We start from the raw sequence: 22,970 nt of genomic DNA on the forward strand, positions 1-22,970 counted from the left end.
AAATCAATTCAAAATTTTTAAAAAAACTTTATTGGACTTAAAGTCAAAATAAAATAAAACTGAAATAAAAACCCAAAAAAAAACTGAAACACACAAGCCAACAAAAAAATAAATATAAAAAATATGTAACATTCATATTGGGCCCAGAATCTGTCCTCAGCTAATGGTTTTGTGAAGATATTTGCTAATTGCTCTTCTAATTTAACAAATTGAATGCTAATATCCCCTTTTTGAACATGTTCTCTTATTGAGTGAAATTTCACTTCAATATGTTTAGTCCTAGAGTGCAAAACTGGATTTTTAGAAATATTAATGGCACTCATATCATTACACAGTAGGGGAATATTTTCAGCATTTAACTTGTAATCAGCAAGCTGTGTTTTTAACCACATAAGCTGAGAACAACAAGAAGAAGTAGCTATATACTCAGCCTCTGCAGTGGATAAGGCCACTGTTGGTTGCTTCTTACTTGACCAAACATTTAAGGACTTTCCAAGGAAGCAACATAAGCATGAAGTGCTCCTTCTATCAACTCTATCATCGGCAAAATATGCATCACAATAATCAACTGTAGAAAAATCATCAATCTTAGGATACCAAAGACCAAAATTGGATGTGCCATGAACATATCTAATGATCCTCTTAACTACAGAAAGATGAGACTCTTTAGGTTTAGATTGGAATCTTAAACACATTCTAACACTTTGCACAATATCGGGTCTAGAGGAAGTTAAGTACATAAGAGAGCCAATCATTCCTCTATACCTAGTCTCATCTACATTTTTCTCAGTTTCTCCCTTATCTAATTTTGAACTAGGGTGCATGGGAGTTTCCATGGGTTTGGCATTTTTCATATCAAATTTCTTAACTAGTTCCTTAGCATACTTCTCTTGATGAATGAAAATACCATTTTCAGATTGTTTAATTTGCAGCCCAAGGAAAAAATTAAGTTCACCCATCATACTCATGTCAAATTCACTTGTCATGAGTTTTCTAAATTCAGAACAAAGGGATTCATCGGCTGATCCAAAAATAATGTCATCAATATATATTTGGACTAGAATGAAAGAATCATTAAAATTCTTGATAAATAGAGTTGTGTCTGTGGTACCTCTTTGAAAACTATTTTTCAAAAGAAAATAGCTAAATCCCTCATACCAAGCTCTGGGAGCTTGTCTTAAACCATAGAGAGCTTTTGATAATTTGAAAATATGGTTAGAATGCTCTTTATTTTCAAAACCAGGTGGCTGCTCCACATGCACTTCTCTATCTATCACACCATTCAAAAATGCACATTTCACATCCATTTGATATAATTTAAAACCACAAAACACAGCTGAAGCTAAGAGAAGTCTTATGGCTTCCATTCGGGCAACAGGGACAAAGGATTCATCAAAGTCTATTCCTTCTTCTTAGTCATATCCTTGTGCCACTAGCCTTGCTTTGTTTCTTGCAATGCTGCCATCCTCTCCTAGCTTGTTCCAAAATATTCACTTGGTGTTGGTCACTTTCTTTCTACTTGGCCTTGGAACCAAAGTCCACACTTGGTTCTTCTCAAACTCAAGAAGCTCATCCTCCATTACTTTTACCCAAGAAGGGTCACTAAGGGCTTCTTTAACATTTTGAGGCTCCATTTGAGAGAGAATGACAATGTTTGTTCCTTCATTTGCCTTTCTAGTTGAAGACCGAGTTTTAACCCCATGAGAAACGTCCCCTATGACAAATTCTTCAGGATAATTCTTCAAGAATCTCCATTCATGAGGTCTGGTGGACTTGGAGACAGATTCAGTCACCAAGGGATTCTGGGTACTGCTAGTTTCAGGATCTCCTTCAGATTCATGAGACAAAATAGAATTGTCTCTCGAATTTTTAGCAGCTGCAGTATCTGGTTCAGCTTGTCCAAAATTTCTATTTTCATGATTTTGTGCAGTTTCATTGTCCTTTTGAGCTTGATTCCCTGCATCACAGTCTTCCAAAATACTTTGCACCAAGTTAGTATCACAAAATGTAACATGTATGGACTCCTCAATAATCCTAGCATCTTGATGATAAACTCTATATGCTTTACTAGTTGTGGAATATCCTACAAATAAGAACTCATACGTCTTTGGATCAAATTTACCCAAATTATCTTTGTTATTAAGAACAAAGCATTTGCATCCAAAGATGTGCAAGTAGTCTAAGTTTGGTGGGTAACCTTTCCAAAGTTCATAAGGGGTTTTCTTCAAAAATTTTCTTATGATTGTTCTATTCAAAATGTGGCAAGCTGTGTTAATCGCTTCAGCCCAAAGGAATTTTGGAACATTGCTCTCATAAAGCATAGCTCTTGTCATTTCTTGTATGCTTCTATTTCTTATTTCCACAACACCATTTTGTTGTGGTGTCCTTGGACAAGAGAAGTTGTGAGATATTCCAAATTCCTCACAAAATGATTCAAATAAATTGTTTTCAAATTTAGTTCTATGATCACTTTTTATAGAAGAAATCTTTAAATCCTTTTCATTTTGAATTTTCTTACAAAAGATTTCAAAGGCCAAAAAGGCTTCATTTTTATGTGCAAGAAATAAGACCCAACCAAACCTAGAATAGTCATCCACAATTACTAAACGATAATGTTTACCACCTAGGCTTTGAGTTCTTGTTGGACCAAACAAGTCAATATGTCGTAATTCAAGTGGCCTTTTAGTAGAGATGTCTTCCTTTGGTTTAAATGAACTTTTTGTTTGTTTTTCCATTTGGCAAGCATCACAAGTGATGTCTTTGTCAAACCTTATCAAAGGAAGACCTCTTACTAACCCTTTCTTTACAAGTTTGTTTATTTGAAACATACTTGCATGGCCCAATCTCTTATGCCATAGCCACTTTTCAGATTCTTTAAAATGAAAACAAGCTACATTTTGATCCTTTAGTTCATCAAGAGTAAGTCCATACACATTATTAAAATGCTTGGCAACAAATAGCACTTCATTAGTCTTTTCATTTACAACACAGCATTCAAGTCTTTTGAAAGTTACTAAATATCCTAAATCACATAGCTGAGTTATACTCAAAAGATTGTGCTTCAATCCACATACCAAAAATACATCATCAATGAAGGTAGAGTGTTCATTACCTACTTTTCCAACAGCAATTATTTTACCTTTACCATCATCTCCAAAGGTCACAAAACCTCCATCATACTTGTTTAGTTTGATGAAGTAAGTTGACCTTCCAGTCATGTGCCTTGAGCATCCACTATCCATGTACCACATATCCTTTTTGTTCTTGGATGCAAGGCAAATCTGCATGAAGAATTTCAAGTAACCTTAGGTATCCAAATTAATTTAGATCCTTTGAAGTTAATCCATCTTGGTTGCCCAAGTGCATTGAAATCACACACAATATTGTAAATTTGGTTTTCAACAATTCTTTTTTCAATGAAGCATTGAGAATATGAATGACTAATTTTTTTGCAATTAAAAAAATGATTTCCTTATGCATGTTGCTGAATTTGAGATGAGTTACCATGCTAGAAATGATTGAAGGACTGAAATTTTCTGGTTTTTGGAAGAGGTGCATTTCTTTTGACAAACTGATTTTTGTTATAATTATTCCCCTTTGCAAATGCATTTTTACCAGAATTTTTGAAAACTTTTGGACTTTTTGAAAATGAGGTTTTATTGTAAAATGGTGGTTTCTTGAAAGCTATATCATTTTTCGAAATATACCCCAGACCTGACCTTTTTGATGTGGTTTTGGTTTTTGAAAAAGGCTCAGTTTCACTTGCACAAAATTCATCAAATTTTTCTTCATGTGTGGGAAAATTTTCAAGACCAGATTCGTTGAAAGTGGGTTTAGTTTTTTATGAGGATGCCACAAATTTCATAGAGGAATCACTGAAAACTGCACTTTCCTTGGTTATGTAACCTAAACCAGATTTTTCAAACAATGGTCTTTGGCTTGCAAGTAATTTGTCCAAGTTACTAGAACTTTGAGCAAATTTTGCTAAGTCACCATTCAGCCTTTTAATCATATCATTTAATCTTTCATTTTCAGCAATTAACTCTTAAGAAGGATCCACAATGTGCTTTCCTTTTAATTTTTCAAGTTCAGATTTTAGAAATCTGTTTTCTTCTATAGTGTCCAAAGCACTTTCAGTTTCCTTCACTTTTTCTTTTAAAAAATTATTTTCATCTTTCAACACATCTTTTTCAGATCTGCACTTATTGTACTTATCTAGCAGTTTTGATGTGTTTAGAGTGAGATCATCAATAATAGTATGTAAATCATCTATAGTCAAATCATAGTAATTTACCTCATCAAGATTATTGTTTCCATCCATGAAGCAGTATTTATCTTCACCTTCAGATTCTTCTTCTTCATTTGAGTCGTTCTCAAGATCCTCCCAAGCTGCCATGAGCACTATTTTCCTTTCTTTCTTTCCTTTGTCCTCCTTCTTGAGCTTTGGACAGTTTAGCTTGAAGTGTTCAGCCTCCTTGCAATGATGACATGTCACTTTGCTCAAGTCCATCTTGTGTTCCTTTGAGCTTGAACCCTTGTACTTGCCCTTGTTCTTCACCATCCTTCTAAATCTCCTAACAAAAAATATGAGCTCATCATCTGAAATACCATTACTAGACTCACTCTCTTTTGGTTCTATTTTTGACTTGAGGGCTATTCCCTTTTTCTTTGAGTCCGGGTTTTTGTGTGTGGTTTCATAGGCAAGGAGTTTTCCTCTCATCTCATCATAGGTTATCGGGCTTAGGTTATTGTTCTCGGCTAGGACAGTGGCAGTGGTTTCCCATTCTTTTGTGAGGCTTCTAAGGAGTTTTCACACTAAGGTTTGTTCTGAGTAGTTTGTATCCAAAGCATCAAGGTTGTTGATTATGATTGAGAATCTCTCAAATACTTCATCAATGCTTTCTCCATCCTTCATGTTAAACATCTTGTACTCTTTTTGTAGCATATCAATCATCATTTCTTTGACTTGTTTAGTGCCTTCGTGTGTAACTTGGAGTTTTTCCCAGATTTCTTTGGCTATCTTGCATCTAGACACCTTTCGGTACTCTTCAAAGCTGATAGCACAGTGAAGAAGGTTGATGGCTTTAGCATTCAGCTCCATCTTCTTCTTATCGTCTTCATTCCATTCAGCTTCTTTTTTTAGAGTCACCACTCCATCAGCACTTGTTTTTGTTGGGATCTTGGGACCGCTCACAACAATCTTCCATATGTTGTAGTCAATAGATTGGATGAAGATCCTCATCCTCTCTTTCCAGTAGGCATAGTTCTTTCCATTGAAGAAAGGTGGCCGGTTATTTGACTGGCCTTCAGTGAGGATGTAGGCAACTGTGGTTGTGCCCAAGTTGTTTGCCATTGGATCTTTGCTCCAAGCGGTGAAGCTTGATTCTTGAGACCTTAGCTCTTGATACCAACTGAAGGTTGTGGTAAGCTTAGAGAAGGGGGGATTGAATCTATGCCTTTCTTTTAAGTTACTGAAATGACCCTTTAAAGCAAACTTTCAATTCTGATTCTGTTTGAACTCAGCAGCGAAAAATTTATGAGACAATTTATTTTTGTCTCATGAATATTAGAAAACAGAACATAGCAGAGAAGAGAGAAGCTGACACCATCATGTATCCTGAATCAGTTACCTTGTGTAATGCAACCTACATCCAGTCTCCACCACAACAGTGGTGGAATTTCGACTATAGTTGAAGTATTACATACACCAATTCTACAAGATTGACACAATCCTTTCACACTCAAGTTCTAACCTAACTTGACATTGGTTATACTAATACCTAACTCTTCACTCTTAGTGCTAACCCAACTAAGAAACGGATACCTCACAGGTATAAGATACAAGACACAGACTTACCTAAAGAAATATGAAAATAACTCTAGCCTTTTCTCTCAAGTGTATCACTCAGCCTCTTTCCACTCATTGGCTTTTACTTGAGCTCTCTCATTATGCCTTTTCACTCAAGAAATTATAAAAAGATAAACATTGAAAAGTAAATTACAATCTGTAAAACATGAAGGAGATTGACTTCATCAACAACCTCTTTGCTATGTGATAAACCAGACTTGCACGTCTCTGAGTTAGTTCTTCATTTTTGGCGGAATGCTTCTTTGAAAGAAAGCACTGTCCAAATGGAGGAACTTCTTCAGGGAACTCTTCTCAGAACACAACTTACCAAACTCTGGTTTTCTCTCCTTGCCTTCTGAATGAACAGCAAACTTCTTTTATCTCTTTGCATGTTGCTGGTTTCTTCTTCCTAGGTCAAACTTTGAGCAGTGTGCTTCACCAACCCACCATCTCACCTTTTTCCCATTAATCCTCAGAAAGGAAACTGTGCGCTAACCTTCTCTTATTGATCAAAAACCATAGGAAAGTAGAAAATAGATATCCTTAATGGTAAAACCAGATCTTGGCCATTGAGAAGCTACTTGGTCCCCAAGACTCACTTGTGACCGTAGAAACACAACAGATTAGAGCAGAAATAAACTTTCCTTTGTAACCTATTTTTGGAGTGGCAGAGAGTTAGGAAGAAGAGAAGAACGCAGTATTCATGCAATAAGAAATGGTTTACCTTTAACCATTGCCTAAGTTTGATTTGGTTTGAACTTGCTGATTTGACCTCAACCTTTCTTGCCTATCCTTCTCTTTCTTTCTTCTTCTGTGAACAGTTTGAGTATTAAGCTTTTTCTTTTTCTTTTTCTGATTTCTGATTTAGACAAGATAGGTGTACGTTACTTTTGGGGAAGGCACATGGGAAGAGTTTGAATGAGAGAGCAAAACGGACTTGGATCGAGTTTGTATCAAATTCAGCCCATTGGTTCCTTGCCTAGCTTCCTTTTGGGCTTTGTTTGTGTTATCAGCCCATCAGTCTTGTTTATTGTTTTCCTTCCTCTTGGGCTTACAGCAAAGATGAGTTTTGGCCTGCAACAATAAATAATTAGCCTCATATAATCATAAATAATCAACACTAATTATTTATTTTGCTTAATAAAATAATGTTTGTCATCATTAATTAATTTTGTTAATTTCTCAACTCAACATATATCAATAAGAAAAAGCGTGTACGTATATATATGCGCATGTTGATTTTTTGTTAGATTTAGCTAATTTTATAGGAAAAAAAAACAAACAATGAAAAGAGAAAAATACTCTTTGATAATAACCTTCAAATTTTGATAGTGGAGGGAGATAGATGATGACTAACAATCTCAAGTTATGAGTAATTTATGTAACAGAGGTTCTCCTATAAATTTAGCTTTCTTATTTCATTTCTCATCAAGTCATCCAACAAGAGCAAGGAAACATTTGAGTTTTTTTAAGAATTTTTTCTTTTTTTTTGAGAGGTATTCTCCTATATACTATACAATTAGAGAGAAGTGTATTTTTCTTTTGTCAAGAGAGAGTTATTGTAATCTCTTTGTAAGAGAGAGAAGTTATAATTCTCAAAAAAATATATTCAACTATTTCATATTTATATAGATTTTTAATTTTTTCATCTTTATATTTTAGCTGCATCGTTTGTCTGATACTTAATGGTAATATCAGAGTTAAAGGTTGTTGATTAGTAATTTCTTTTAGTTATTGCAAGTTACCATATATTAAAAAAATAGCAACAAAGTATGAGATTTAAAAATTTAGTGGGAATAATTTTTTCTTTTGGAAATTAAAGATAAAAGCTATTATGAGAAAAGACAACTGTATGGAAGCAATTGAAGGTACAACTACGTACTATAAGAAAAACGCTGAGTACTGTTGGATTTATTTCATCCGACGGTAATTACTGTTGGACTCTCTGGCGGATCACCTGCTCGAAAAACTAATTTGTTACCGGCAGATCTTTTTTACGATAATGTTAGCGTAAAAAACATGTTATTCCGCACCATATTACCATCGGATTATTCCTTCGGTGATTCCGACGGTAATGGCAATTTTTAATTTAAAATAAATTGCCAATTTTAATTTTAAATTTAAATTTTTTTACATAATTAGTGGTCAAATCATGAATAATGAAAAATTTTTATCTAAAATAAATAAATAATACAATGTACAAATTAAATAAAAGTCAAGTACATCAAATAAATATATGAAACAATAAAAAAACTAATATCTATAGATCCAGGTAGTCGTCGTTGTCGTTAGTCCCGTTGTCCTGAGTCGGCAACGCAAAAGATGGTGATGATGTCCGTGTGCCACCTGCAGCAGTGCTACCACCCACAAGATTGATGCCAGTGGCGTGCATCTGGGGCTGATACACCTCCATCTGAACTTTTCATACGTTGTATCTGCTCCAGCGACTCCCTAAACCCTAACCTGAACTAATTCGTAGACGTCACGCGGGTGAGGATCTCCTGATATCTCTCCCAATAATCGTTAAGCTCCTGAGCTTGAAGGTGAAGGCTCCTGGAGCCTCAAAACCACGCCTTCCTCAGGCTGGACGACTCGACTAGTGGAAGAGCCTGACGACGGCCTCAACGTCGAGGTGTGAAGGCTGCTGGTGAAAAATAATCCCATCCGTATACGCGGTTCTTATACAGGGCTGAGATGGTCTTACGCTAAACCGCATCGGGGTCGACGACTGAGGTTGCAGATCCATCGGCGGCATCCTCTGTAACACCCTACCATTCAAATCCTTATGTCGAGTCATAAGTCAATGATAATAAGGTGGTATGACTCAAGGTACTCAAGGTGGAGTTTATATATATATATATATACATAAATAATAGAAGGCAGTATTAACCGAGAAGATTGAAAGGATTTAAAAGAAAATTGCGAGCGTAACACACACACGTATCGATAAGAAGAGTTCAGATAGGCGGGGTAAAATAAAATATAAAGGAAGAATAGAGTGTAATTCACTAAGCAATTTTAAGCTTCCACTCAATATTTTCGTTCCTAGGTTTTCACAAATCTGTAATCAGGCAACTACCTTAAAAGACTCTAATCTGACCCTCATATCTCATTAATTAATTTCCACAATTCTCCACAACCTTCCAACATTCAAACGGAACAATGGTCAACGTCAAATGACACTAGCATGAGGGACCTCTCAGATATACATACAAAAGCAAAGCAAACAAATAATACCCAAGTATATTCAAGTATGACAATTAGCAGATAGACATTTAAAATGTACAATTAAGCAAATCATGACAAGTAATCAAACCGAAATAAAATCAAACAAGTGCAAATGATGCATGCCTGTCCTATGGCTAATGAGCTCATCTATCGATTATACAACAAACCCGACATGTTTGGTAGCTAACCCTAGATTGTCCCAATGTGTGCACATATACCAAGAAGAATTTTACATCTTCAAGGAAGAACGTCCGAAAAGGCATAAGTGTCCAGCCACATCTTACGACAAAACATCAACAGAATCCTAAATCTCAACTTAGAGCAAGTGGAACTGACCCACTGCATCTACCCAGAAAAATTTGTGACTGATAAAGTTTTAAATAACATATCATTCTCAACCAGGAGCAAGTGGGGGGAAAATCACTACATCTACCCCGGGAGACTCAAACCATAACCCAGAGCATGTAGAATCACACCACTGCATCTACCCAGGCAATTATACTTCATCAGACCTAATCTCATTATCACTTTCATCCTCAATCATATTCCTCATAATCAATCATCATCATCCCTCATCATCATAATCATCCTATCTCAACCACATCCCAAAGAAAGTGGAATCACTCCATTGCATCTACCCAGGCAGGTACATTTCAATCAAACTTTATTTCGTTACTAAATTCATTCTAAATCTTACTCTACTTTATTCATAATCATAATCATAGTCAATCATCAATATCTCTCATTATCATAATCATCCTCATCATCCTCAATCAAAATCAATCATCATTTCTCATTATCAATCATTCCCATTACATCTCTTATTACATTTAATCCCTCTTTTCCAATTTACTATCTCAACTAATTAAGTATCCTTTCCTAACCCCTCTACCCCCAATTACATCAACTCTAAACTCATAACAGGGTTTACAGAGTTTCAGAAGACTAGAAGAATAGTTGAGAACTCAAAAATACAAGCTTTCCAAAACAGGGTGGTCATGCGTACGCATGAGTGTAAATTTGCAAAAGTTGCGTACGCGAGAAGTTTGGGTAGAGGAGTCTGCTCACGTACACAGAACACATGCCGCGTACGCATGGTTGTAAAAAACAAAAATGTTGAGTATGCATGCCTTGTCCATGTACGCATACATATCAGGTTCAAGAAAATCTTATATGCTACAGAAATGCAGTTTTTCCATCCCAATCTCTCTCTACCCAGCCCATCCCCTTTCGCCGCCGCTCCAGCTGATGCGTGAGCATCTTTCCTATCTTTTCCTAGTGAATTTGCATTCAATTTGTTGAGTTTAATCAAGAATTAATTATCTTTTAGCCACTATGGATGCTACTTTGAGTCGTGTGCAATTCTATTTATTTTAGGTAGCATTCGGCTGGATTTGATGGAGTTTCCGCAGAAAAAGAGAAGAAGGCGAATGATGCTGTCAATCCTAACCTCTCTGCACTCAAACCTAAATAACTTGAGCTAAAGAGGTCCGATTGACGTGATTCTAGTGGCATTGGAAAGCTAACTTCCAGAGCTTTTCAACGATATATAATAGTATACACTTCTCTTCCAGCTATACGGTCAAAGTGGCGCCTAACTTGGAATTTCTCAAGTTAGGCGCCAGAACCACAAATTCTCCAAAAGCACATGATTACAGGTGCCAGTTAAAAAGGGAGCAGTGGTCCCCCTTCCATCTACTTGATGCTGCACAATTGTTTTTTATTTAATTTTGATTAAATCTTTTATTTTAATTACAAATAGGAAAAGATATTATTTAGTTTTAGAAAATATATTTTACATTAATTAGGATTAGATATAAAAGGAAACTCTTCTCTTCTACCTCATTCCGCAATTTACAGTTTATCTGAATCCTAGTTTTCTCTCTGAACCATGAGCAACTAAACCTCTACTGTTAAGGTTAGGAGCTCTGTCTGTTGTATGGATTGATACTATTATTTTTCTATTTTAATTCATGTACTGATTTATATTTCAAGAATTGTTTTCGTTCTTTATCTTATGAATTTGGGTGGAACGGAAGTAGGACCCTTGTTCTAATTGCGTTCTTGTATAACTTGGAAAAGCTCTTTACTTGAACAATAGCTTGAAAACATATTCTCCTAAATTTCTAATTATTTGGAATTAAAGGGATACGTGACATATAATCCTCTTATATTTGGGTAATTAGGATTTTTGTGACATATAAACTAGAATTGAACTTCACCCTCTAATTGGAATTAAGTGACCAAGAAATTGGCGGTTGATGAATTTTAGAGGAGACTAAAAAAGTCTAAGGAATTAGGGTTTAGTCACATATAGTTTGCCATGAATTAAATCTTGCATGATTAAAATAGTTAGTAAGAAAAGTCAATTCGAAAAATAGATAACTCTGAAGCCTTAACTGTTTCCCCCATATATTATTCACTACTTGTTTACTGCTTGCTGTTCTGATTCTCTGAATTACTTTTTGATGCATTTAAACTCTCAACACTATTTTCTGCTTGTCTAACTAAGTAAATTAATCAACCATTGTTGCTTAGTCCATCAATCCTCGTGGGATCGACCCTCATTCACTTGAGGTACTACTTGGTATGACCCGGTGCACTTGCCGGTTAGTTTGTGGTTATAAATTTCGCCCCACCAGCCCCGCCTCACCGGCTCCGCTTTCTCGCTGCTTCTCTATTTCTCTTTCTACCTAGTTCTTTCGCCGCCGATCCAAATTCAGGTACATCCTCACTCTCCATTTTCATGGCATCTATTTTAAAATTAGAAACAAAATTTCTATAATTATTAGTGTGTTACCTGTTAGTTTATTATTCTATTAGTGTTAGAAATTTGATTAGTGAGGGTTGTGGTGTTGAATGATTCTGAATTAGTTGGAGTATTATACATTTTTTTAAGAATCAGGATATCTGAGAATATTAATTCAAGAATCATGCTTGGTTTATATGTTTGTGTGTATTAATTGTTATATTAGAATTTAGAAAATACAGTGCTTAATTATAGTTTATGATTTAGGGTTATGTTAATTTTTTATCATCTTAATTTAGGATTAAGTTAATTTAAGATTTGTGTCTTGGTTATCATTTAATAATTTAGGATTTATTCTTACTTGTTTGATTATTATTTGTGTTTTGTTTTTACTTTTTTTGTTAGATTGAAAAATCATGGACTATGAGAAAATTTTTTGATTTAATTTTTGACGTAAATTCCATTGGTTTGAATAATTGGTTTGTTTGGTAGGTGGAATAGGATTTCAACCCTTGTATGTTGGTTTGGATTAAGGGTGTTCATGGGTCGGGTAAAACCGGGTTTGATGTGACCCAGACCCAACCCGAAATATATACAGGGCCTATTTGTTAGATCCGAACCTGGGCCCGGATCCGATGAAACCTACACACTTCGAGCCACTATTATATCAGGTAAAAACTGGGCCGTTATCATTACATTACTTTAATACCTTCTTGTAAGCTAGCATGTGAAAATATCTAAATTTCCAAGGCTCCAACCATTATTTGACATGGTAAAATTCACTTAGAAAAATATAACAAGAACCAACCATTCTCCAAAATTAAATCATAACTACAATCAATACTAATATTGTCTAATAACACCAAATATTTAAGTCAATATAAATAATACAATATTATGCATTAGTCTAAAGTCTTATGCATTCTAAATATAAAACATTAACTTCCAGTCTTATAATGACTAATAATACAAAATATTAAGGTTTACAATACTTAAATTCTACATAAGAATAGCCACTATCCATCACTAATAACACAAAATGTTATTTGTGTATGATGATCGGGCCACCGGACCGGGTCCGGGTGACCCGAGCTATGGCCCGGTCCCGATTTTACTCACTTTTCAGATTTCATTTCTTATCCCCGGGTCAACCCCAGGTCACTTTGGGCCCGGGTCTTTACGGTCCAAAATTCTTCAAGCCTAGGCTGGGTCTTCGGGCCAGACCGGGTCGTACACACCCCTAGTTTGAATAGATATTTGATTTGGATGAAACCTTTGAAAGGTGGAGAAATCCAAATTTTAGGAGAGACTTTGTCAAAATTTTAATAAGATTTTGAAAAATTCAAAAATTAAAATTATGTTTTTGAAATTTTGTTATTAATACCTTTTCTCATATTTGTTATAATTATTTGTTATTTCTTGAATTTTTTTTATGTTATTATTTATTGAATTTTGTTATGTTATTAATATGTTTACTGTATTGAGCGTATTAATATGTTTAGAATTTATAAATTTAATTGTGTTTTGATTACTATTAGTAATACATTTTTTTTTGGCAAATATGACTGGATAACATCCTTTTTTTTTTAAACATGGATAATAACATCTGTCAATGAGTCTTTTAAGAGTCTCACATAGACTAAGTGGCTTAAGTGTTTAGAGGCCCAAATAAAAACACAGAATCAAATTAATTGGGCCTTTAATGAAAGGATAAAACCGGAAACAAAAATGAAGGGGGAAAAATCATTAAAGAAAAACAAATATGATAAATTTGGAGATGCGGGGGATCGAACCCCGTGCCTCTCGCATGCAAAGCGAGCGCTCTACCATTTGAGCTACATCCCCACAATAAAATAAACTTACTATTTTATATATTTTAATTTAAAATAGTTTTTGAGTTAATTTAGAATCATATTTGACATCTCATAAAATGAGATTGAATATATTTAAAAAGAAAAAACGAACAAGTATATTAAACTTTACAAAGAGAAACAACAATATATAACATCTAGAAAAATTTTCAAATGTATCTCATTAATTTTAATCGTTATTTTTAATTAATATATATTTTATAATTAAGATCAACGGTTAAAATTATTCGAACACTCATATTTTTAGATACATTTAAAATTCTTCCTAACATTTATCCTCACTTTCTTTTACAATATGATTTCAGTCCAATTAATTTGGACAATACAATATGAGGTTTTTGAGGCAAGCAATATATAAAATGTATGATTCACGTTGTTGAAAAAAAATTTAGAGGCCAGCACAAATGCTTCAAAAATTCTAGGCTGAAGTATATGACCGTAGTTTAATTAGTGGAATAAAGTAATTTTTTAACCCTAATGGTTAATCTAGTTTAGATATCAAAGTGTTTATTTTTAGGCCTAATAAATCTTGAAACTACAACCGAAAAGGGTAGTTACAATAGTACAAAATTATTCTCTTTAGTCTTTAGTCTTTACTCTTTACTAACAATAAGTTGCAATTGACGTGGTGTCTTCTTCTTTCACATGTCCATTAATTTCCTATCTCCTACTTTTAGTAGGGATATTCTTTATCTTTAGGTGATAAAACTATTTTTCTTTATTAGAATATATATAAACGAATGAATTAAATATAGAACAAAGATTTAAATATGATTAATTAATAAATATCACAGAGAATAGAAGGTATTATTGTAGTAATTACTAATTACTACTTGTACCTTTTTTAATTTTTGTAGTGTTGTGATTATGGAGTTTGAAAACAAAATCCATTGATGGCGTCGTTTCTAATTGTGTTTTGTGTTTAGATGGTGAAAGGGGGGCGTGGCTACTGGCTAGGTGTTGGTTGGAGGAGAATAAGAGAAGAGAAGGGATGAGAAGAGAATAAGAATATAAAGAGAGGAAAAAGAAAAGCGTGGAAACAGTGTGCTGTGAATTCTCCCGTGAACTCAGTGTAAGAAAGAGGTCGGTGCCTCTAACTACGCTTAATTGCTCAATTACATTTCTGTCCCTCCACCACCCACACGCTTACGGCTTACGCTTCTGTTTTGTGTGCAAAGCAAACACAAATTCTAAAGAAAAGGAGGAGGAGATGAATTGTGTGAGGTGGTGAATTTTGAGGTGTAATGGCGAGGAGAGAGAGAGGTTTGTCTGCATCTGCGGCGGATGGAGGTGGTGGAAAAGCGGCGGAATTGAAGGAGAAGCTGAGGGGGCTGGTGAAGGCCATCGTGGAGAACGACGACTACACCACGCGCCACGCTGAAGACGCCATCGCCACTCTATCGACTCTTAGGGATTTGAAGAGAGCATCGCCCTCATCCTTCGATGATTTCAGCTTCCCCGTTCCTCCTGAATTTCGATGTCCCATTTCCACCGAGTTGATGACGGATCCTGTTATCTTGGCCACCGGACAGGTCACTCTTTCCTCCTTTCCCCTTCAATTTTATTTACTTTTTTTTCTCTTCACGCTGTTTTATTTTTATTTTTTTATGTTCTTCCTTTTTAGGCATCTAACCGCTTCCACATGTTCCTCGCCTCTCCGACAACCCAATTGTTCTGTTCATTATTGTTCTGTACTTTTTATTTTATTTGTTGGTAAAATTATTTATTTTTATCTGCTAATGGTAAATAGAACAGAGTGGTTCCAATTATTGACGTAATGCAGAATTATGGATTGTGCCTTGGAATCAAAATCATTCCTTTTCAACTCATTCCTTGATTTTTGATCAATTAGTGAGATCAATTTCATATTTTTTTGGGGTGCACCGGTTGCATGTTTAGTTCTTGTTTGGATTTGTTCATAGATTGAGACTAGGTTATTGTGTGCATTGGGAGAATAATGGCTCTGAGGCTGAGCTCTCCAGTAGTTGTAACAAGAGAGTAGAAATCTGGGGTGGTGTTTTCATTCATTGATGTGTTGTTGCCAAATGCAGACTTATGATCGGGCATACATTCAGAGGTGGTTGGATGAAGGGCACAGAACATGCCCTCAAACCCAACAAGTCCTTTCTCACACTAATCTTACTCCAAATTACTTGGTCCGGGACATGATTGCGCAGTGGTGTAAAGAGCATGCAATTGAGATGCCAAAGCCGGTTCAGGACATCAACCAAGTAGTAAGTAATGCGGATAGAGACCACTTGGATTCATTACTTCATAAGCTGTCATTGTCTGTCCCTGATCAGAAAGAAGCTGCAAGAGAGCTTCGCCTCCTAACAAAGAGAATGCCTTCCTTTAGAACCCTCTTTGGGGAGTCCGTTGATGTGATTCCGCAGTTGCTCAGTCCATTATCGCCTAATACGGCTCATGTTCACCCCGATCTCCATGAGGACTTGATTACAACTATTCTAAATCTCTCGATTCATGACGATAATAAGAAAGTATTTGGAGAGGATCCAACTGTCATTGCTCTTCTCATTGATGCCTTGAAATCCGGAACAATTCAAACAAGGAGCAATGCCGCAGCAGCCATTTTCACATTATCGGCTCTTGACTCCAACAAGCACATCATTGGAAAGTCTGGAGCCATCAAACATTTGCTTGACCTTTTAGAGGAGGGACAGCCATTAGCCGTGAAAGATGCTGCCTCAGCTATATTCAACCTATGTCTTGTGCACGAGAATAAAGGGAGGACCGTGAGAGAAGGTGCAGTCCGGGTCATTCTGAAGAAGATCATGGACCACATTCTAGTTGATGAGTTGCTCGCTATATTGGCACTCCTTTCCAGCCATCCCAAGGCCATTGAAGAAATGGGGGATCTCGGAGCTGTAGCCTTCTTGCTGGCTATCATTAGGGAGGGCACGTCAGAGCGAACCAAGGAGAATTGTGTTGCAATTTTATATACAATCTGTTACGGTGATAGAACAAAGTTGAAGGAAGTTAGAGAAGAAGAAAAAGCCAACGGTACCCTGTCGAAACTTGCGCGACACGGGACGTCAAGGGCAAAAAGGAAGGCTAATGGAATTCTTGAGAGGCTCAATCGATCACCCTGCTTAACACACACTGCTTAAGTTGGTATTGGACTACCGCGTTGTAAATAATTTGTGTTCTTCTTCTGTACAAACGGCCTCATCAGGTAGCTGTAAAAAATGGGAAAGGAAATTTCACTTGTTTGTGTACATTACCTGCATACAGTACTTTTTTTTTCACCTTCACATGCAGTCAAGCATATGAATGTATGAGCAAAGTGTTCTGGCTTTTTGCTTTCTTTCTATTCTGTTCTATTCTTTGTTTGTTTTCAAGAAAAGGTTATCTTGTTTGCAAAAATGTTGCATTATTCTTCAATTTCTCCTCATTGCCTCACTGCCCGTGATATCCAAAACTTTGTAACTACTTTGTCATGTACTCAGCCAATTTAGAATGCTCACAGTTTGCTTGGTTGTTTTGTTTGTTTGTTATTGGTGCCATTGTATTTGGTATTGCTCGTTGGTAAGTCACCATCATAAAGCAGAGAGAAGATATCTCTAATCAAAGTGCGAGGCCATGGATGTTGTAGGTTCTCTCTTTATTTTTTGTTTCCCTGCCAACCTTTGAAGAGTGTCGGCAGTGCCACCACCCTATTATTATTATTATTATTCGTTACTCCTATTTACCCAACTCTCACCAATGGGCAATAGGGGTTAATATGCTATGTATGAAGGTCACACACTCACACACGTTAAATTAACATATTACAATAATCAGTAATTTGACTTGTGTTTTAGCTACTATAATATAGTTTTTTTTTTGGGTTAAAATAGTTATTAAATTCAGTGATGGAATTCTTGGCACCACCGACAGTCCCGAATATTCAAAGTTGCTGACAGTAATACCTAACTATCTAGATGAAGTGCTGACTCGTTCTTCCATCGTATCTGTGTTGTGTTCATTTCCTATGTAGAGTAGGGAGTTACTTGTTCCACCCGTCTATCTCAAAAACGTCCTCTGAAACAGGCATTGGAATTGTTTGGTCTTTATAAAATATTGATTGATTGAAAATAAGGACCATTTGTGCTCAGTGGTACTTTATGTAATGATTCCTTTCCTTTCTAGAACAAGATTCATTGTACCTAGAGTTATAATACCATACCCAATTCAATTCATTACCACAATAAATAGATGACAATGAATAATGATTCAACACACACAGCATTCCCATTGTCGTCACTATATTATAATATACAATAATTGTTGCAAACGAGCGGTGAGTGCGAGTGAGATCACTCGGTCACACAATTCAACGTGTTGAGTTTAAAGCTTTGAAACGGTGGAGGTGGATGCACCAAAATGGATGTGCAGAAATAAAATTGAGAAACGAGAGATAAAAACAGAAATTTACAAGGTCCTTGTCATGGCCACCATTAAAAACCCCACCTACTGCTTCCCAAAAAGCCATTATTCCAAGCCATGCTTCGTGTCCTTTCTTGAGACTCATTCACGGGCTCCACATGGCTCATTCCCAACTTACTAAACTACAACGGCCACCATTATTGTTGTGCCTACACACACATACACAATAATTTCGCTATTTTTGGTAGCAGAAAATGAAAATTAAAGGAATCAATTCCATTATTAATGGAATGGAATATATGGCCCTTTCAACTTTTTGGCTACACAGCCTTTGGGATAATGTTACCATTCATAGTGCACAAGGACAATGAAATGGACGAATGGGGGTGTCTATCTCATCACTTGAAATGCCTGTGTGTTTTCAATTCTTTCGTTCTATCGTCTTATTCACATGTCCCAATTTTTTTTTACAGAGAGAATTGTATACTGTATTGTAATGATGTTTTAAGATGAACTTCCTTGTCATCTAAGCTAACAAATTGTGATATTTAAATTAACACTTGAACTATGATTAGCACATAAATATAAAAACCATAAAGTACCATTTTTGGGGCTCCTTTTATTTTAAAAGTTGTTTGTTTCGGTTAGGTGGTCCTTAGAGAGTGGAGGGCGCATCCTTTTGAGTTTGACAAGCAAACAGCGGAGGATGGTTTAATAACCATTAACCAATCCCCATTTAACATTCAAAAACAAAAAACAAAGGGTCCACCATTTGTTTTATTATATGGTTTTATACCTTTCTTCCCTGTTCTACCTAAATCCAAATGATACTCATTAGTCTCTTAATTAACAATAATAATAATAATAATAAAAGTATCTTATTTTTATTTCTATTGTTTCATAAAGGATTGACATTGCACACCACCTTCATCTTACTCATCAATTCCCAACAATCAAGCGGATGTTCTGCCTAGAAAATATATTCTCCTTTCTTTTTTAAATGAAATTTAATTTTAATTGTGCAGAGCTTCCATGTAAATTGAACACATAGCAGGAAGTTAATTACTTAATTATAATATTATATGGATGTGTATATAGCGTCAGTTCTGTTTGCTTGAAATGGTGAAAAAGGTACAGCATCATGACCTTTCTGAATGGGTTCCAACTTCCAACTTACAATATGGGAATGGATGAATTGAATTGAGAGGCGAGTAAAGATGAAAGAGACGCATTGGTAATGGCTAAAGCTACCTAAGGAGTGAGGACTTAAGAACCAAAAGGCTAAAGCCCTTCTTCTTGGACAAAGGCCAGAGTAGAGGCCCAGTTCAGTGTAGTTTAATTTTCTCACCAATTCTACAAGAAAGTCATGACAAAAAAAAGTGTACATGAAGTTTTCTCACTTACTATTTATTTTAATGCAACTCCCCATATATTTAATCTTCCGTCTTAAATTGCATTTTTCTCATTAATCTCTGAATACAATAATACATTTGACACTAAAAAACATCTACTAGAAAGAAAGAATTTATCACTGATTGCGACCCAAAAACAGGCTACAAACTGCGGATATGTAGCAAAAATACAAGTGTCTGACCAAAAGAAAAATACAAAAGGAAAAAGGGAATTATGTACTATCTTTTTCATGGAATTAATAGAAAAGTAGAAAGCATTTTGGTACTCTACATCTTTCATGGAACATATATTCTCTTGCTAATTTAGCTAATTCAAGTCCATATATCAGTTGGCAGTACAACTATTTTATTATTAATTTCCAAAACATGAATAATCACATCGATTATCACAGTAAATAATCCCTATCAGAGTTTCCTGTGCATATAACATAGGCTTCGATATTTGTTACCTGATTAGCCACCTCGGTGCTAATGTGATTCGAGGCCAAACAGTTTTACAGCCCCATCTAGCGATTGGCGACCACGTAAAAAGTTTTTCTCGGAATTGACTAGTGAATAGTGATTTCTGTCCTTTTCAGTGTGTGACGATTTTTATTTTTATCTTTTAACTGCAGTGTGTGTCCATATTTGTTAAATTATATAATTTTTTAAAGAATAGTATATTTCAAACTACATAATTACAAAGATCCATTAACCAGGGTGTTTTAGACATAAAGTCCCCCTAATTAGAAATTATAGCTAGGAACTTTCTATGGCAGAAGAAAGGTAGATACCAAATCAAATTATAATTGCAAATGCAAGGCCTACTATAGCTTAATTACTCATAGCCATTGGATTTGTATATCAACGTTGTTTTGGCATTATTAGATAAAAGAAAAAGTAAAAAACAAGAGACTTTTTACAAAGTCCAACATTAACGAGAAAGAAGATAAGCATCCGTGAATTCCGACATTGTAAGTTGTAACATCAACTCTGCCACCTAATACCAACAAAATAAGCATTTACTAATTCTAAATTCAAAATAATATTAATGGTAGAATATAATTGCAAGCACGGCTGAAATGAATGTAGACGACCAAATATCAAATAGTAGTACTATTACTACATTGATCATTATAATTTATAATTTATAATTTATATACTACCACTATAACAAACAAAAAGAAAAAAGGGCATTCATTCAGCATTTGAGGTGCATCAAAAACTATAATCACCACATAAGCAAGCAGCTTCACTTAGAAGAAAGAAAGATGGTCATGAAACACATGCAGCGGGTACCAAACACTTGGAAATGAAGCCCAGCACTTTCTTCTGCAAAAGTCAACAAAATATTATTAGGATAATATAGTAGTGCTATGGACAAAAAGAAAGTGAAAATAATAATTAAAAAAAAAAAGATACCCTTTTGGTAGAACGAAGGAGCTGGGGAGGGATCTTATAAAGATCTTCGTCAACGGGTTTTGGTCGAGGAGGGGCCGCTGATTGCGGAAGCGGAACGACGTCGTGTTGCTTGCTCCGTTGCTGTTCCGTCACGTCCCATACTTTCCCTTGCTTAAGCTTTCTCATGTTTCCATTTCCATTTCCCTTAACGTTAACGTTCCCATGAGAGCACCTCCTTTCTCTTTCTCTGTTCCTGTTGTTCCTATTCCCCTGCACAAGCGCATCAGAATTCAGAATCACTATTCCTTGTTTATTTGCAAACTCCAAAACTATGGTAAATTAAAAGGGTTTTAATGTGGTTGGTGAGACAGAAATAAATGGCTCAAAAACAGAACCAGCGTACTGTATCAACTACCAGATCCTCCCTCACGAGGCATGGGTCACCACAACACACATTTATGTGCCACCCACTGCTCAAAATCTTGAGGGTTCGTACTTAGAAACCACCTCTCATATTTCATGTGCAAGGAGTAAAGACAAGGAATGACAGCAAGGCCCTTTTAACTCGATTTAATTTAATTTCCATAGCTAATTTGAAAGAGCTTTTTAGAGCAATAAAATAGAAACAAAAATTGATAATACTGGAAAAGAGAGAGACCTTTTTGAGAGTAGAAGGAGGTTTGTGAAAATCAAGAGAGTAAAGGTCGCGAACGCAGGGATCACTCTCTCCGGAAGAGGAACTATAACGAACCAAGCCAGCTTGTCTTGCACACTCGAAGTACTGAGTTATTGGCAACTCGTTCGCGAATTCCCAGTTCCCAAACGCGGGTATCTGCCCACTTCTCTTCCATTCCTGTATACCACGCAACAACACATCAATCATTCACGACATACATGGTTACAGAGAAACTTGAAATGAAAGAAATCACAGCTCACATCCATAGCTGGAGAGTGAAACATGCAGCCACACAGAGCAGCGAAGCAGATTGAAGAAGATGAAGTGAAGTACAAGACTGGGTGAATGTGGGGTTGGATTAGAATGTGTTAGTTTTTAAAACGAAGGAGAAACGTGAAGAGAGGAGCGGGGCCTAGGGCCTGGGGCCTGTGGCCTGGGCTTTGTTTGTTTCTCCCGATAAAAACACTGAGACAGGGGATATAAATTCGTTGCTCAGAATTTCGACCAAAAAAGTAAAGGCAAACCCAAAGGACGAGGCTGACGGTGACTAAGTATCAGGGGGAAAGGCTTTTCATTAATTTATAATAATGTTTCCAGTTATTGCGGTGATAGCAATAAGTATTGAGGAGGAAGAAGAAGAGGCACAAAAAGGGGGCCTGGCCTGGAAGAAGTGTAAATTGAAGGGGGAGTAAAATGGAGATGGGATAAAGAGGAAAAGGACATGACAAAGGAGAAGAGGATGGTGGTTGTGTTGTATGTAGGTTAGATTTGGGGAATTTAGTAAAGGAAGGAGTGAGTGAGTGAGTACTGTTGCTGACAAGTAGGTGTGGGTGGGTGGTATTACTGTTACTGTGTTTGTGTAAGCGACCACTGAGAACTACAGAGCAGAGCCTATGAGCTACGTGCTATGAATGAATGAATATCTGATAAAGCTTCAAAGTGGAATGCCAATGGCCGCTGCAATTCTGTCCCTCTTGACCCACTTCTCTTCCTCTTATACCCCCCTGGCCCTTTTTCTCTCTCCGTCTTTTTCTTTGCCTTCAATTAGCTAAAAACGTTCTCCAACTTTTTCTATCAACAAATAAAACCTTGTCCGGATATCACCAAGGTTATACTATATTATTATATCTATATTTTTATATTTATATTTAGTGATGTATTAAAAACATTATAAATATAATTTATTAAATAATCATAAGAAACTTTTTAAGTGAAAACTTTATTTATTTTGTAGGGTAAGTTCTGTTATAAAATTACTGTATAAATTTTTTTTGAATCTCGTTAGGGAGTCAATGGAATATTTATACAATATATACAATGGGTTATTTATTTAACTCAGTATGAGTTAAAAAATGAATATCCAGACTAATTTCTCAAACACAATACACTCGTACTATCCAAAATAACCATCCAGATACCA

At 35.8% G+C, this 22,970-nt stretch overlaps 2 protein-coding genes and 1 non-coding gene across 5 annotated transcripts; 1 reads left to right on the plus strand and 2 right to left on the minus strand.

Moving 5' to 3' along the window:
• Positions 1–13,597: 13,597 nt before the first annotated feature.
• TRNAA-UGC (transfer RNA alanine (anticodon UGC)) lies at positions 13,598–13,670 on the minus strand. The gene has a single exon. It is a non-coding gene; the product is annotated as a tRNA-Ala (tRNA).
• A 538-nt stretch (positions 13,671–14,208) lies between these two features.
• Positions 14,209–17,080, plus strand: PUB9 (plant U-box 9). 3 transcript variants are annotated; one of them, XM_088490123.1, is made up of 3 exons: positions 14,209–14,246; positions 14,623–15,228; positions 15,748–17,080. In XM_088490123.1, the coding sequence occupies exons 2-3, from the start codon at positions 14,941–14,943 to the stop codon at positions 16,822–16,824; spliced, it is 1,365 nt and encodes a 454-aa protein (XP_088346249.1). In that variant the 5' UTR covers positions 14,209–14,246; positions 14,623–14,940; the 3' UTR covers positions 16,825–17,080. The 3 variants fall into 3 exon arrangements, with proteins under 3 accessions (XP_088346249.1, XP_088346248.1, XP_088346247.1); XM_088490122.1 differs by lacking the exon at positions 14,209–14,246 and adding an exon at positions 14,250–14,395; XM_088490121.1 differs by lacking the exon at positions 14,209–14,246 and adding an exon at positions 14,340–14,500.
• A 3,414-nt stretch (positions 17,081–20,494) lies between these two features.
• On the minus strand, positions 20,495–22,649 carry LOC107645739 (ubiquitin hydrolase). Its single transcript, XM_016349825.3, has 4 exons — positions 21,811–22,649; positions 21,533–21,727; positions 20,896–21,144; positions 20,495–20,805 (listed from the first exon to the last, which is right to left on the minus strand). Exons 1-4 carry the CDS (start codon positions 21,832–21,834, stop codon positions 20,749–20,751), a joined length of 525 nt encoding a protein of 174 aa, XP_016205311.1. The 5' UTR covers positions 21,835–22,649; the 3' UTR covers positions 20,495–20,748.
• Between the last annotated feature and the right edge of the window lie 321 nt (positions 22,650–22,970).

The sequence above is a fragment of the Arachis ipaensis genome, chromosome B6 (genome assembly GCF_059453495.1).
Source record: "Arachis ipaensis isolate K30076 ecotype BB chromosome B6, ASM5945349v1, whole genome shotgun sequence".
NCBI lineage: Eukaryota > Viridiplantae > Streptophyta > Magnoliopsida > Fabales > Fabaceae > Arachis > Arachis ipaensis.

Excerpts from the sequence above, each read along its gene's own strand:
- PUB9 (XM_088490123.1), top strand. The coding sequence starts at position 14,941 with ATGGCGAGGAGAGAGAGAGGTTTGTCTGCATCTGCGGCGGATGGAGGT. Across the intron at positions 15,229-15,747 it reads TTATCTTGGCCACCGGACAG|ACTTATGATCGGGCATACAT; the intron begins GTCACTCTTTCC and ends TGCCAAATGCAG.
- LOC107645739 (XM_016349825.3), bottom strand. The coding sequence starts at position 21,834 with ATGTTTCACTCTCCAGCTATGGAT. Across the intron at positions 21,728-21,810 it reads TTCACTCTCCAGCTATGGAT|GAATGGAAGAGAAGTGGGCA; the intron begins GTGAGCTGTGAT and ends CGTGGTATACAG. Across the intron at positions 20,806-20,895 it reads TCCTTCGTTCTACCAAAAGG|AAGAAAGTGCTGGGCTTCAT; the intron begins GTATCTTTTTTT and ends TGACTTTTGCAG.